Genomic DNA, 15,969 nt, shown 5'->3' with positions numbered 1-15,969 from the left:
TAATCGTTAACTTTTCTAGGCGGGGTGAAATATTCTAAATACCTGGAATATGAAGTTCAACATTTTTCTTATTGTATCTGGTGTCATTGAATCAGTTGCACCGAATACACATCAACTGAAACTTAAAAATTAAGTGATAGTGGAAAAAAGTATAACCAGATAACTTCGTAATTAGAATGAGTTAGCATCTGCTCCCAGTAAACGGTATGTTCTGATCTATATTTCCAGGATGTGTCATTTAGCAATCATGATCGTGTTCATACTTAACGGTTGCGATGGTAATAGTTGGGGAGGCTGTCTGTTTGGCAATTGCGGCCAAAATAACCAACCTGTACCCCAACAACCCCCACCAGCCCCACCCCCACCCCAATCCCCACCACCAGCGGCCTTACCGGCGGCGGCGTCATGGCAACGGCTTATATGTGGATCGTCCTATCCGTGCGGAGGTACCCCACCTCCGGGTAATGTATCACAACTTTACATACACACACACACACGCGCGTGCACGCACGCACACATACACAATCACACACGCACACATCCCCGCACGCACACACATACACACACGCACGCACACACACATACTCACTCACACACACACACACACACACACACACGCACACGCACGCACGAACACACACATATTCACACACATACATACACTTACACACACACACACACATATCCGCACACGTACACACTTGGGAATGTCTCATGGTTTATTTGGTTTATTTGTTCACAGCTACTCTTATATATTATATATTATATATATATTATAGCAACAACTCAGTCTCCTGGTGGGTGTGGCCTGTTTTGGTGGTTACCTTGTCCGGGCGGGACAACTCCTCCACCAGGTAAGTGGAAACAAAATTGTTCTTGTTTCACACATCGTCAAATGAAATTAAAACTCTATTTACATAACTTGATTTCCCCGTACCACAAAGTGATATTTTTCATTACACTTACTCTTCTATATATTAATATATTTTAGCAACAACCGCTATTTAGCAACAACACAATAGGAAGGTCTATATTGGCGGTAATAAGGCTAATGTGACTTTGGCGTTTTTGAAGGGACTGGCCTACCTTCTGAGCGGTATTCACTAGCCCTTTCCTAGCTTTCCTAGTAATATATATATATATGACCAAGGTCACAAGGGAGTACGTGTCAATTTGACTGCTCCTATTGGCTGGCCAACTCACCACTTTAATAGGATTAAGTCCCATATAAAGTTCAAATCATGGCATAATGGCAAGGGATATGAAGTAGTCGGACCCAAAAGAAATTACTTTGGGGCATTTTGGGTTTATAAGACTCCAAAGATTTAACACTCGCAAACATTGGAATAGCATGTTCATTTCTGAGCGTATTTTCCGGCCAGACCTTATTGACTATTGACATTAACGGGTGTCTGAATACAACGTAATGTTATGTGTATTTGATATTTATTAAGAAGTTCACCACGATATATTACAGCAACAACTCAGTCTTCTGGTGGGTGTAGTTGGTTTCCATGGTTACCGTGTACAACTGAGACAACTCCTCCGCCAGGTATGTAGCCTACAAACAAACCTGCTGGCGTTGTATAAAAAATTCTCAAACTAATATTCGCCCAAACTCTAAGAGTGTTGATGGTTGCATGCTATGTTAAATTCCTCGCCTTGTAATATAAAATGCGTCTTGATGTAGTAGTAGTAGTAGTAGTAGTAGTAGTAGTAGTAGTAGTAGTAGTAGTAGTAGTAGACATGATTTAAAATGTAAAAAAAAAAGAAATAGGCAAGAAGAAGCCGTGGAGGGTTTAATTTAATATGCACTTTGTTAATTTACAGCCACAACGCAACAGCCAGGCGATTGCTATGGACTACCGCCCTGGTTCTGCTTCACTGGAACACCTCCACCGGCGACAACAACAGAAACAACGCCAACAGTAGCCCCTCCAACGACGACAGCAGGTGCAGATTAGTTTTTATAAATCAAATATTGATTTGTCCCTTAATTTCCTCCTTTGATGAAAAGCATACTGATGGGAATAATTGTTATATATATGTAAAGGGTAGGAAAACTTTTTGTAATCTATAGTGTACAAATCTTTGTCTTTCAATATGTCTACTAAATGTGTTTTCGACAATTTATAATACATTGTTATACACCTTTACCATTGAATCTGGGCCGCTAAACTTTAACTCTTTGTTGCTCAACGCCTTAAATTCAAACGAAAAATCATCGTGCCTGCTGGGGAGCATTCGAAAAGGGCGTGGGTTATATTTTAATAGGTCTCTGTTAATTTGCTATAAGGAATAATGACACAAGTTTGGCATATCTAAATTTCATGCTCATGCATGTGTTTGGGGTTGTTTTATTCAAAACTACCAGACGTTTTCGTCATCTTGTTTTTAAAATCGTTATCAAAGGCAACCACGTTTTTAAAACCAAGATAATAATCTATCAAATTTAAAGTATATTAGTGTGTAAGAGATAGATCGATCTACAGTTAGTACGATAGGCTCTGGGAATGGTCTTTTTGTCCGTGTAATGTAACAAAAAAAATGCCTAAAAGCTTTGAAAAATTTCCTAACAAAGGTTGCTGTCACTAAAGAACTTTCTCGCAGAGGTTGGCCACCATACTTATTTTAAATCAGCAATCCGACAACAGCTTCACAAAGATTATAAACCAGTGATAGACATTCGTGTGCATCCCGCGACATAACTAAATTACTAGTACATTCAAACGACCAAAAAAAACATCTACAGGTAGCGGGGTATATACCCAGTATATAGAACTCTTATGTTATTTACATCTCCATAATACATACCGGGTCTGTATTCCAGACAAATATACGCAAAACTATGCTGAACATTCATTTGTCTCATCTGGTATGTCTACAGATTATTTTCCGTTGAAGCTTACTCTTCATATTTCACCTTTTAGCGGGATGCTCCACCTGTGATTGCTCTTATCTTCTCAATAAATGGCGGCAGTTTCAATGTGGTGAGTTTCCTCTCCTCTCTCCTTTACTTCATCTCTCTCTCACTCTCTCTCTCTCTCTCTCTCTCTCTCTCTCTCACCCACACACACACACACACACATTTCCTTTTTTGTCACTGTATTCTGGTAGTGCTGTCTCTGTAGTGACCTATTGAACTGTCATGCATTGTTGGTGCTCAAACGATTGGCCGTTTGTATCTGGTTGTTCATATACCCCCTGTAGAATATTTCCTTCGTTCAGATAATTTTTCTTTACAGCCTTCTTTCAATCTATTCGTTTATCCATTTATTTATTAATTCGTCCATTTGATTATCTTATATAAGGCGGTTCTTACCCACCACAGTTGCAAGGTGTCTCGTTTGATGGGGGAGGTAAGTTTTCGGTTCATTTTATTTCGTATTATTATTATTATTATTATTATTATTATTATTATTATTATTATTATTATTATTTATTTATTTATTTATTTATTTATTTATTTATGGATACACAACGATCTAGCAAAGTCCGAAAAAATGAAAATAATCAACATTTTGTGACAAAAATAGGAGTTTTCAATTTCTACTCGATTGATCGATAAATGGAACACTTCACTGAATATATGAAACTTTTTCAAATGTTGACACTGTTGCTATCGGGGTAGGGATGGCATCTGTTGTTTTAAATCTGGCTCGACAATTCGAGAGTGCTGGGGCACCATGTGCTATGAAATAAGTAGTGTGAGTGTTATTTCAGAAACAAAAATGTTGCAGGTAGGTTGAATGACAGCCATTATTTGACTCGTGTCCTGCTTTATAAGCAGCAGAAGAAGTATGATTCATTGTAGTTGTTGTTGTTTTTCTTTTAATAATTTTTTTCGCATTTTTTCAGAATGCCACGTGTGTCCCTGTAACACGTGTAAATGCAATCTAATATCAGCCCAGTACAACTTGAACGGCTGCGGAGGAGGAGGTGAGTGGGCCGTACCATTACAGTGTGCCACGAATATAATTGTGCTCAATGATTTTTGTTGAATACGCCATAAAACTCAACCCTTCAACTCTTCCCAACTTGTATCCCAGAGTTGCCCCTAGCATGATTAACAAACAAAAAGGGTGTGAGTTTAGACACTTACGTTTGCCATAGAAATACTTGACAAATAAATATAAGGTATACGACATTTCGGGAAAAAAAACATGTGCATTAGTCCTATGGAACGAAACAAGCTGATAAACAAGCCCTCTTCACAGAATGACATTGTACTAATATGTCCATGTTGTCCTTTTCTTTCTTTCATTCAAAGTAAGTGCTGGTAATGCAGTTCAACAGCAATTCGCATGGGCCTTCAACTCTCATCGACGTAAGAGGGGATCAATGTGTGATTGGCTACCAGCCTTCTGTCCTTACCATTCCACGTCACCACCATCGACAACACTGCCCTCTACAGGTGGGAACTTATACTGCACAAATTGAGATATATACATGTCGATAACCTTAAAACAATACGACACATGATTGCACTTCAGGTTTGCTAGCTGCGCTTCAGTTAATATCGATTGTTGCTGCAGTTTTTTTTTTTTTTTTTTCGTTTACTGAAAATGGAATTAATGCAGTGTTTGCGTTATTGAAGGATGCACGTTAATTCTTGAGTAAGCCATGTGTTTAAGATTCGAAGTTCGCTTTACAATAAGTATTAATTCAGGGGCGGACTGAGGCCGTCTTTTGGGTCTTCCGGGAGACGGTCAGAATGTTTTCAAGTTTACCAGCACATTGACGGCCATCTAATATTTTCTGTCAGTAGACTGTCAAAAATGGAGGATGGATCAACCAAGGTACCGGTAATTTGGAAGACTGTCAGAAAATATTTCTGTATCCCCCCCTCAATATTTTTTTAAATCTTCCATGTGAATCTTCCATTGTTGTCATTGTACTCATTGTACTCATTGTACTCCAGACTGCACTTCGTGTTCCTGCGCCTGGATAATAGGAGAATGGATTGCCAAGTCTTGTGGTAAGTCTGATGAGAGAGTTGAGAATGCTGTCAAGGATATTTCTACAAGTTAAATCCGCATGAAGACAATGAACATGTGGATTGATTTAGTCTTAACCCTCTACTTCAAACTGCATTTTGTGTTTGCTATCGACTGTTCCTGGCAGTTTTCGAAACAAAACCATTGAACATGTAAATGGAGATTCACAGTATTGATCGATACACAATGATCGAATAAATATTGCCGAGGAAATATTAGGACATACCACTTTGCCAGTGGGTGTCCGTGTGGTACATTTCTTACCAGCTGGTAAACTCGATATCATTTAATTATCCATGAAAGTTTAAAATACGTGTTATTGTTTTTTCAACAGGCGGAACCGTCCCTCCAGTGGCGCTACCTGGGAGTAAGTTAACTTTTCTGTTTGCAAGTTCCTGGTTGGAAATATATGTAATAACGAACATCATACGTGCTAGTATACAAAACCACAATGATCCTATATGACGCATCACCCATGATGCTGAAAATGGAAAGACGGATTATGAGTGGTATTATGCTTGCTATTTACTGGTATAGTACATCTAGGTTACAACATTTGAATTGAATGGAAACAAGGGTCGACCTTGACCGAGTTTCGGTTAGCCGCCAGTCATTTATCTTTTCTTTTATAAAATAAAATTAAAAATTAAATTAAAATGCTTTACATGTACCAGTACTAGCATTAATATGCCAATTGACTGTGTAGATGCATATTTCAAATATAGCCCATTATCTGATCAAAAGGACGATTGTTCAAGTATACAATATATTATATGAATAAGATTAATAACATTGTACAAACACACTGAATTGGAACCCGTTGTATTTTATATGGGTTATTACAAAGGTCAGTACACTCTGTTAAGAATTAACTCTTGAATAACTTCGTATTGCGTTAAGGTTGCAGCAGCTGCAGCTGTCCCACGTGCGAGTGCAATTTACTCCAGAAAATATTCTATCATGTGTGTGGTAAGTATCCAGATAATGCTTCACGTAGGTATACTAGTAGTCATTATTCACGCTGTATATTATTTTAAGTAAATCAAATATACTCGTTAGAGATATTCGGCTGTCCCTGTTTGCATAGGTATTTAATTTTGAATCCTGGTGTTTCTTTCATTACGTTTTGATGCTTTTTATTTCAGCTGGACAAACCGCACCACCTCCAACCACGCCCCCTCCAACAACACCGCCTCCGACCACGCCACCTCCAACCACGCCCCCTCCAACCACGCCCCCTCCAACAACACCGCCTCCAACCACGCCCCCTCCAACAACACCACCTCCAACCACGCCCCCTCCAACAACACCGCCTCCAACCACGCCCCCTCCAACAACACCACCTCCAACCACGCCCCCTCCAACCACGCCCCCTCCGACAACACCCCCTCCAACCACGCCCCCTCCGACAACCCCACCTCCTTCTTGCTGCCCCAATCCAAACTTCCAATACGTGGGCAGTGTGTGTAATGACAATATCAATAATTGTGGTGGCTGCTTTTATGAGGACGCCGCGAGGGGAGCCATCTCTAGAACAGATGCTTCAGCCACCTGCACGAGCATGGGAGGACACCTGGCGGTGGTGACTACGTACGACTGCTGGTTGGCACTGGAGGGATTCCTGCAGGGTGGAGGTAAGGGCATGGGTGACGAAACTGAGGGTCCGTAACAAAAAGTCGGTCTTCATTTAGTTTTAATGGTTAGGGTTAGCCTGACCTAAGTGGGTCAAGATCTAAAGCGAGGTTTATCTGTGCAAATACATGGGAGCGGACTCTATCATGGAAGACACTGTCACGATTAACCGCCGAGACAGGAATGTTCTAGATTTAGGAATGGAAGTCCGGGATCCCATAGGATTAGTACAAGTTAGCGTTAGTCAGAGTTTTTGCAGAGGTTAGTATGTAGTGTAGGCCGAATGTCACCTGTACAAAGTAAGGAGACACGGGCTAAAGTTCCAAGCAGACTACCATTTCTGTCACACCTGTATTTAACACTACATTTATGTATAAGGCCCTTTATAGTCTACTATCAGTCACTGCCTTTAATAGTGTAACATTCGCTGGAGGGTTAAAGTCTTACTGTGGCATTTGTCTTCAAAATCTTCCTATTTCTTTATTCGTTTTAATATTCTAGTATGATGATCTTAATTAGGAATATTTTTTGCTTTTAGTGGTACCTTTTAGAATGTTGGAAATAAACATTTGAATATGACTCTTCTCCGTGAGCCCGTTATAAGGGCTGTCCCAAATACAGTGCATTGTTGCTGAGCATTTGAATTAAAGAAAATGTTTAAAATTGCTTGCTCATTGTTGACGCATAATTACACAGCTCATGTTTGCATTGTTTTTTGTTTTCATTTGTATACGTAAGGTAAGTGATACGCTAGCATGCTAAAATGTTACAGTACACGTACTAGTTTTTGTTACACTACTAATTTTTGATACAGGTTGAAAGTGCTGTATAGTTGTCACGCTCTGTTACTCTCTCCTCACTCCCAGGTGGTTCAGGCAGCTTGCCGATGTTCACAGAATCTCAGATTTTCCACACGTGTGGAACGATCCAGTCTATATCCGGAAACATCCTCACAGTACTATGGAGCTGTGATGGTACGTACTGCTCGTCGAATTCATTATAAGAGTCTAGCTCCCAGAGTCAATAGAATCAACAGCAACCGTCCGTGTGTAAAGATTTAGATTTACTATAAAAGAGCAATATAAAACCGTTTGATTTTTTCTTTGGTGGAATAATGTTAAGTGTTTGGAATAATAATAATAATAATAATAATAATAATAATAAGCCAAAGGACACCCTGTCATACTTCAGGTGCCTGCCAGGGAGGGTCTTTTACAACACAAATCGACTTAAACGTGATCCCATCCCAAGGCAACCCCGTAGTAGGAAGATGTATCCTCATCCACTACAAAGGCCAAGGGGTGAACCCACCTAACCCTATAGACCCCAATAACAACTCGGACAAGTTAGAGCTGAACTACGCGGGCTGCCAGTCTCCGAAGAAAGTACTGTGCCAAGCGACGTGTACTACTGTCGCGAAGTAATCTTGTTCTTATGAAAGTCAGGAAATAGCTATAAGGAAAAAACTTTTTGAAAAGCTATATAAGATTGGAATATGTTTGCAATTACCTCCATCATTGTTGTTCTTTACCTTGGTAAGTTAATTAGTTAACAATGTAACTCAGTAAGTTAAGGACAGGTTTTGGTTTTAAAAATTCAGGGTAAGCTAACTTAAAATGGGTTAAATTGGTGATGATCGAATAATTATTTAATTAACAACACGAATTGAGCTGTTTTGGGTGCTTTTCTCAAATGATCAGCCGAGGATTAAATTTGATATAACACGGGCTCAATAAGACAGTAAAGTGTATATGGAAAGCGTTCATTGGTTTAAATATTTTCATTTACTGGTAAATAAAGTTTATATTGATAGTTTTTTTGGCCATTGGTAATAACGCTTATAACGAAATAAATTGGTTAATACATGATAAAACGGGAGTAAAACTTTTTCTGGGTGTAGTTTCCTTCGATCACCCATACTTAGGCAATCTTGACCATGTGCCTGTATGATTATGAAGTTGCCTTACCCTCCGGATGTTTCTTATGGAATAATATCCTGACAATCCGACGGGTCCAAGCTGCTTCTTATGTCAGCTTCGTGGTTAAAATAAATCCCTCTCATTTCGGACCCGTACATTTAAAGTAGATTAGTGTTGGGTATTTCAATGATCAAGTAGGGTAGATCAACATTCATACTTATCACATCTTTAATTTTCACGATGCTCAGTTGCCTGGTTGTCATGTAATAGTAAAAGTAACTCTCTGGGTACCCATGCAGCCTACAATGTACATACACTAAATGAGATCGTGGTTACCCTTTTTTTTTGGGGGGGGGGGGGGAGGGGAGTATAAAATAAATGTAGAAGTGGAACTTCGAACAGTCACAATCACTACTTAAAGAGTTAGGCCTTCATGTACTCCAACTTTAGTTTGTTTTTTTTTTTATTCTTCCTGGCAAGAGCGTCTTTTTGACTTTATTCCAAACTGCAAATATCATAGAAACGGTAGGTATTTACATATAGCGCTCAAAAAGTTATGACCTGATTACAGCAGTCTGATCGGACAATTCGCCGATTCACAGGTTCAAATATACGTTATTGATAGCCGAGTTTAATACTCCGTTTTATACCCGACTTAAATACTACTACATATTATGTATGAATGTTAACTTCCCGAAACTATGCGAAACTGTGGTAAACATTTAGCTTTTATTCAATCGGTGCAGGACACGGGTGGGGAGTCGTTCCTTCTTCGGTTGTAAACCAACTTGGAAGATTCCGAAACCAGACATGAAGTGCACCTTAATTATAGATGGTGCTATATAATGACACTACGGGGCCAAACCATTCCTACCAGTATCATACATTTTGATACTGTAAATAGAAATTTAAGCTGAATCTTAACATTTGAAATTTGAAAATATTGGATAATTCAAAACTATTGAAACATAATACCACGGCATTTGAAATATGATGCATACATGCCTGATGTGCCACTAGAGAAAGTATGTGAAAACGAGTTCCAGGAGATTATAAATAATTATTACATAATGATTTATTCATATTTATACGGATATTAATGCAAAATGGTTTACAGGGGATCATCATACATGTTTATTGTACGTGGATGGTTATGGAAGGAAACCATAGGTTTGTGCAGTAACGTAGGCCTACCTAAATTTACCTTATGTTGAAGAAGTTCATTGAATGCCGTTTTTTAACGGCTGAAGTAATTTAAACGCTCTTTTGTGAATAAAAGGGGTGGACAAACAATGGACAACCTGGGTTACCATAACAATACCGTCATATTTTAAACGGAATCACACAATAGCTTAGACAGGTGAGCCCATGACGCCGGCATCTGTGGTCCAGCGCAAGCGCGGAGATCCCCTGTAATTTGGTGTCATGTACAGCAGGATATATCAGGCAGAAGATCATCATTGTTTGTTGCGGCGATAGGATAATACTCCAGTGGCTTAAAGTGGATAGGAACAATTACTCATTGAGCAGGTGTTTCTCTCCGTAAGAGAAAAAAAATTACCACGCGCACTTTGTAAATCGTCAAAATTTTTTGGGTTCTCATTGGTTTACATTTAGTTTGATACGAGACCAAAAATGCGTCAAATTTTAATGTTACTCTTATAGACTGAAGCTGTACACGCGTCAGCTTGGGGGGGGGGGGGGGGTAGGGGGTCATGCTAGTCTCCAATGCTTTGTTTCCAATCAATAAACATCAAAGCAGAGTATGTAATCTAGATTTTTCAAACAATTTATAAAACATACTTGTAATCAATATACACTTTTGTAACAGGTAGAAGACCTCTGGTGAAAAATATCCTAGCAACGTAGCACCCTCAAAGCTCGCATTCGCAATACAAACTTCAAAAAATGTTTTTTAATACCCATCTTTATTATAGGTGCTGGTATCACACGTTACTGTATACTTAAATATAAATATGACAATATGTGATAATTGCTATTCATTGCAATTCTAAACTGTAAATTATCAACAATATATGAAGACAATCTGAAACTGCACTTCTGTCTGTAAATGTCTAAGTTTACTTTACTTGTGAAAGTTAACCCCCAAAAAGGAAAAAATTTTCAGAAAGAGGTCTATGCAAATCAAAATTTTCATGAAGATGTATGTTAAACGAACGTAAAGAGATTAACAAAGTTATATTCTTAATTAAAGTACATTTTAGTGGGAGGCGGACATTGTTGCCCAATTAATTCCACTATAAAAATAATGCGACATGAGCCTTATGAATGCATAAAATATTAACGATTCTTAAATCCATGCATTATTAATAGTGCGTATAACTCTGTGTCCAAATAATAATGGTTTTTATCAGTGTCGAATACAAATTTTACAAATAAAGCTGTGATCTATGGGGATTATTTATTTTTGGAGAGCGAAAAATATATGCTCATTAACTATCATTGAAGGGCACTGAAGACATTTTTGGTAATGATACCTTTTCGACAGTGAAATAATTTCGGTTACTATTATTTATCACTCTCCTTGTTTTATTTCTTATACTGAATAAGAAGCTTTCAAAGTGTCTGCCTTGACACGTAGTAGGCGCGCTACTGCTGAGTGTTCCTTATTGTGCAGTTTTATAGACGTTTCCACCAGTTCCTTCAAATCTAAACCAATGCCAATAACCGCACCTGCTGCCCCAACCACTTTAGTTAGTGTCTGAACAGGCGTTAATGTGCTAACATTTATTAAGGGCCCCCCGGCTTCTGACACTGTCATGGATCCTTTAGAAACGGCATCCTTCATGGTTGTCACTGCACTGTAACCAGTCACCGCAGTGGAACAAATTGGACGAATAACCAGTGCCGAAACTGGGTGATTGAACAGATATATAATTTTATCAATTAATTTGTTCGCCAGATTTTGAGTGTTTAATTTATTATCCGCTACAAAATTATTTAGTGTGAATATAGATGCTGAGGCTGCATTGAAGGATTTATTGTACATTTGGATTGCCTCCTGTGCCTTTTTCATCGTTTTGCTGTTAATCACAAACTCGGCGATATTTGTCGCGGTCGTGGTCAGCACCGAAGTACCTCCTACTATGGTGCCCACAGCTGATACCACGAGTGAAGCACCAAATGTAAAGAAAGCCAACCCTAAACCCGCGAGGACAAGTCCGCCGCCAACTAAACCTGATGATGCGGCCGTGACCTTAGCGATGTCCATTTTCCGCTGCTGCTTTTCTATTTCGTCCGCCAGCTCTCTCAGTCGCTTCACAGCGTCTTCCTTTGTTATATCAACATGGGCGAGTTTCCTTTCGCAATCTGTCACATACACCCAGAATTCTCCACAGCATGGTTGCCCGTCTTACACCTGAAACATATTTTAATAATACCAATATAGATGCACACGAAAGTTTTAGTAAATATAAGGGCGTATTCCAATAGATTTTAGATCGATCTATCCCCGTGGGGAGTATCAATAGATTACTGTCAGATAATCCGTCCCGCCTACTACAAGCTGTAAGGGGGTAATTAAATTTCGTGCCCGCTCGGCAGACAGCTATTTAGCGTGAACCCCCAGGGAGTTAGGTCGATCTAGTTTTTATCGATCTAATCTCTGGGGATGGGGTCTAATTTCACATGTAATCTTAATAAGATTCTTTCCCCTTGACTTCACTTTAACACGGTCTGACCAATTTTGTCTCATTTTCTAGATTGAATTATCATACATGGTGTATCCCTACATTTCTTCATTTTCTTTTGATGTCATTTTTTCAGAGAATAGGAAGAAGACATCTTGATTTTTAACATAAATTTATCAATTTATTCATTCATTCATTTATTTATTCTTCGCTCCTAGATGAGCCTCAATTTCACGCTTCCAAAATATTACTTCAAAACTGTTAGGAGTAAAAAGATGTCGATTTCCAACCCCTTTTTAAATGGTTTTTGGTGGAGTGGAAAGTTCCAGAATATTCTAGGATTGAATTCCAGACATTTCTCCTGCATCAGAAAAAATGGGTTTGTCCAAACTTGACACTCGCAATGACTAAAAAATAACAATAATGACTTAGCATTTTACTAAATCCCAGAATATTCTAAACTTTCTGCACCTCCAAAAACTTTTCAAACAAGGGGCTGGAAATCGACATCTTTTTACTACATGTACCACTGTGGTAAAGCTTGCAGCACTGGCAGTCAATGAAAGGGGGGGGGGCAATTTGGAAAGGGGAGTCTGGGTAGTGTGGGATGGTGGAACAACTTTACACTGCCATAAATTACTTTAAATGATCGTGTTTTAAGCCGTAGATACAGGTATTTGTAGGTTCGATGGGCACTTGCATAAAACATGGCGACGCAGTTATAATGCGAACTCCTTATACAGCCAATATAAAGCGAACAATGTACATTTGACTGTGAATTTACGAACTGTTTTGAGACTGGCCCCTAGGAACATGTACCCGTACTTACTGTGTGTATATTTTTTTCCTAGTTCTAATGTGCTGGTTTCAGTGTTTTGTCGCAGATGTGCAATCCAGGTGACACTGTTTTTTTGAGTCATTTTTGTGTGCAGTAATGTTGCCACTCAGTGCATATAATTTCAAACAACCAGGGCTCCGTATCTCGAAAGGTTCGCTATGTTGCGCACGTGTGTTAGTGTCTCGATTCCATAACCGATTTTATTTCGAGATACGGGGCCATGGAATCGAGACACTTGCTCACTCGCTATATCATTGAGACCATTCTCAGACCCTACTAACTTTGGGGCGAACTATCTCCAAGAGGATCCTTACATAATTGCATATAATTTAAGCGGCTTAGATGTCTGTCACGGCTACTGAAGCTGATAGCTATAGGGGGTAATAAACTATCGTTTAGCAGCTTTAGTAGGCGTCCCAGACATCTAACCCACTGACGAGGGTAGGTTCTGTTTTCAGTGTCACAGATGATTAGCATGCTAGCGTTCAGAGTTTGACGACAATACTCTTTTCATTGTTCAGAAGTCATTCAGTCTGCATGCGCTATGAGCATAAGTGCCACGGGCAGTAAAAATAGGGCATACAGCCTCGGGAAATGTGACGTCAACCACTTTTTATGTTAGAAATGGAGAGAATTAAGGGCGTGTTTAGAGTGTTCTGCTGCTAAGAAAGGGAAATAAATGTGTTTTGATTTCTTTTAACACTGATATATGTTATGTCATAGGAGCTTTTACATTTCTAATTACTAGAAAACTGAAATAGTCACCCCAATTCAGGCGCCTCGCTTAAATGTCACCAACCAAGGAGTTCTATATACCACCTACTGTGGCCGATACATTACCCCCAGCAGATCATGTTATAGGAGATAAACAGTTTTGAAGTAAACTTTGACAGCCAGACCATGGAGGAGTAATCCACAAAATTACCCAACATGGAACATTCCCCACTCAAATCTACATTTTTCAATAACATTAAAAATTTCTGCTTTTAAGGAATTTCCCCTCGCCGTGGTTTTGCCAAAGAAATTTCCTTTTCAAGTGCTGGTATTTATAAAACAACCAGACCTCGAAGGTGAAAAGATAACCCACTTTATTTTGTCAATCAAATGAAATGTTCCGCTTTTAAGAACCCCACCCCCACCCCCGTAATCTCAGGTAATCCAAGGGGATTTCCCTTATATATGCTAGTCTGCGCATGCGCAACAAAAAAACAAATAAACATGCGGGAATTTTCGGTGATTAAACTGATTAAACCACAACATTACCGAATTCAATGACAGAACCTACAACCATGGTTAATTAAGGACGTAAAGAGGGGGCCTACTGATTTCTTATTTTTAGTATTTATTTATTTATTAACGTGACATGTGATATGAGTAGGCCTACCGGCCTCATGGGCCTACTCAGTACAAGTCACCGTTCTTTATACATATATCGATCCTCTTCTCCACATTGAGTGTGAAGTGGCGAGGTGCAAGTGTGCGAGTAGGCCTACACATTGAAATAAATTGCAAGAAATTTCGCTGTCTATTGGTGAAACAATGTAGGCCTACATTTACATTTGTAGTTAATACCTAGGTGCGCTAGACTGAGGCACGCTTTCCAGATTTGCTAATGAAAGGGATATTTTAACATACTTATATTTACAGACAACCACACGCAGGCTAGAAGACAGCTACACATTCGGATGCCCAAAGCGGCCTCTGCTTTCAGTCACTGTAGTGTTCAGGAAACAAGTAGGCCTACTTTACGCAAGTACTTACGTTGAATGACTGTGGTTGGCGCTAAGTATATATATGTTCTTCCCAAGGGTAATCCCACTGGTCAAAAAATTGTTTCTCAAAGAATTTCTAACAGCGTAGCAGCCTATAGCTACGTGCACATATCTGCGCAGAAAGCTCTCGGTAATTTTTCTTTATCACATAATTACAGGTATGACGCACGCGCACTGGGACTTTTTCCCGTCACCCAATCAAAACGACCAATCTCCCAAAATCCCCGACTATCACATATGCGTTTGCGAAACCACATAACTGTTTACTGCAGTTTTAGAAGCATCAGAAAATTTCCTTTTGTGTCGAAAATAAACATGACTGTGTGATAGGCCTATCTTGGACAAAATAACGTTCTTATGTCCATGGTGATATGTTCAGGATTATACAGCGTCAGCTTAAGGCCACTAATAGTAAAAGGACCAAAGTCATAGAAACAAAGCCCTGGGCTTATAAGTTTTTATAAAAAATTAAAACAAACTTCCCAAAAGGCCAATTAAAGACGGGGATTAAGTACAGTGTCCAACGGATGACGCTCTGGCGCCAATTTGAGGGGAAAAATGCCGTTTTCGGTATTGGGATTTTCTCTATAACCAAGACAGCTATTCAATTGATTCAAAAGGCCTCATAAAGCTGGGTGAAAGCACTACAGCGGGGTACCAGGGAATTGTCTTAAACTATTTACTTTTGATTTTATCATCTTTTACGTTAAATCAGCTCATATTTCAATGGGTTATTCACTTCAAAAGGCGATAACTTTCAAACAAACAGTTTCCTCTTAAACTCCTGATATCATGCTGTAGTCCACATTCCTAACAACAATAGGTGCAACTTTTGTAACGATCGGTTGCTCAGATAGTGAGATATACTTGGCAGCGATTCACTTATCTCGTCAATATAGAAAGCTGTTAAAACAGCCAAAAACGTTCACAGGTTGGTTAACAGGGCTTATTAGTCAAATGCTTAGCTGGCAAATTTACCTGTTATCGGTTATACGATCAGATGGAACCATTGCTTATTGTCATCTAAAAATATTTTGTTTGGGTGCTTTGAAAGGGCAGAAAATCGTGCTTTTGTTACATTTTCCGACCACTCGTTAGGCCTGTAAGCGTGCCGCCATTTTGATTGACAGCTCTGGAGAGGGCCCTAGCCTAGTGGTGCCC

At 39.2% G+C, this 15,969-nt stretch overlaps 1 protein-coding gene and 1 long non-coding RNA gene across 2 annotated transcripts; one reads left to right on the top strand and one right to left on the bottom strand.

The window, feature by feature from the left end:
• Positions 1-241: 241 nt before the first annotated feature.
• On the top strand, positions 242-8,441 carry LOC106160224 (uncharacterized). The gene is made up of 14 exons (XM_013536759.2): positions 242-461; positions 780-854; positions 1,478-1,552; positions 1,831-1,953; positions 2,931-2,990; positions 3,312-3,359; positions 3,859-3,939; positions 4,271-4,414; positions 4,922-4,978; positions 5,332-5,364; positions 5,898-5,966; positions 6,143-6,631; positions 7,496-7,603; positions 7,821-8,441. The coding sequence occupies exons 1-14, from the start codon at positions 248-250 to the stop codon at positions 8,051-8,053; spliced, it is 1,809 nt and encodes a 602-aa protein (XP_013392213.2). The 5' UTR covers positions 242-247; the 3' UTR covers positions 8,054-8,441.
• Positions 8,442-10,457: 2,016 nt separating this feature from the next.
• On the bottom strand, positions 10,458-15,202 carry LOC147759709 (uncharacterized). The gene is made up of 2 exons (XR_015331453.1): positions 14,798-15,202; positions 10,458-11,927 (listed from the first exon to the last, which is right to left on the bottom strand). It is a non-coding gene; the product is annotated as an uncharacterized LOC147759709 (long non-coding RNA).
• Between the last annotated feature and the right edge of the window lie 767 nt (positions 15,203-15,969).

This window comes from Lingula anatina, chromosome 10 (assembly GCF_051362555.1).
Source record: "Lingula anatina isolate TDL-2025a chromosome 10, LinAna3.0, whole genome shotgun sequence".
In the NCBI taxonomy this organism is placed as follows: domain Eukaryota; kingdom Metazoa; phylum Brachiopoda; class Lingulata; order Lingulida; family Lingulidae; genus Lingula; species Lingula anatina.
Note: the sequence above shows the minus strand (reverse complement) of the source record. Positions and strands in the feature narration are given on the sequence as shown.

What these genes read in the sequence shown, in the direction of transcription:
- LOC106160224 (XM_013536759.2), top strand. Translation starts at nt 248, where the DNA reads ATGATCGTGTTCATACTTAACGGTTGCGATGGTAATAGTTGGGGAGGC. An exon ending in TGAGACAACTCCTCCGCCAG is followed by an intron (nt 1,553 to 1,830) that starts GTATGTAGCCTA and finishes GTTAATTTACAG; the next exon opens with CCACAACGCAACAGCCAGGC. An exon ending in GAACGGCTGCGGAGGAGGAG is followed by an intron (nt 3,940 to 4,270) that starts GTGAGTGGGCCG and finishes TTTCATTCAAAG; the next exon opens with TAAGTGCTGGTAATGCAGTT.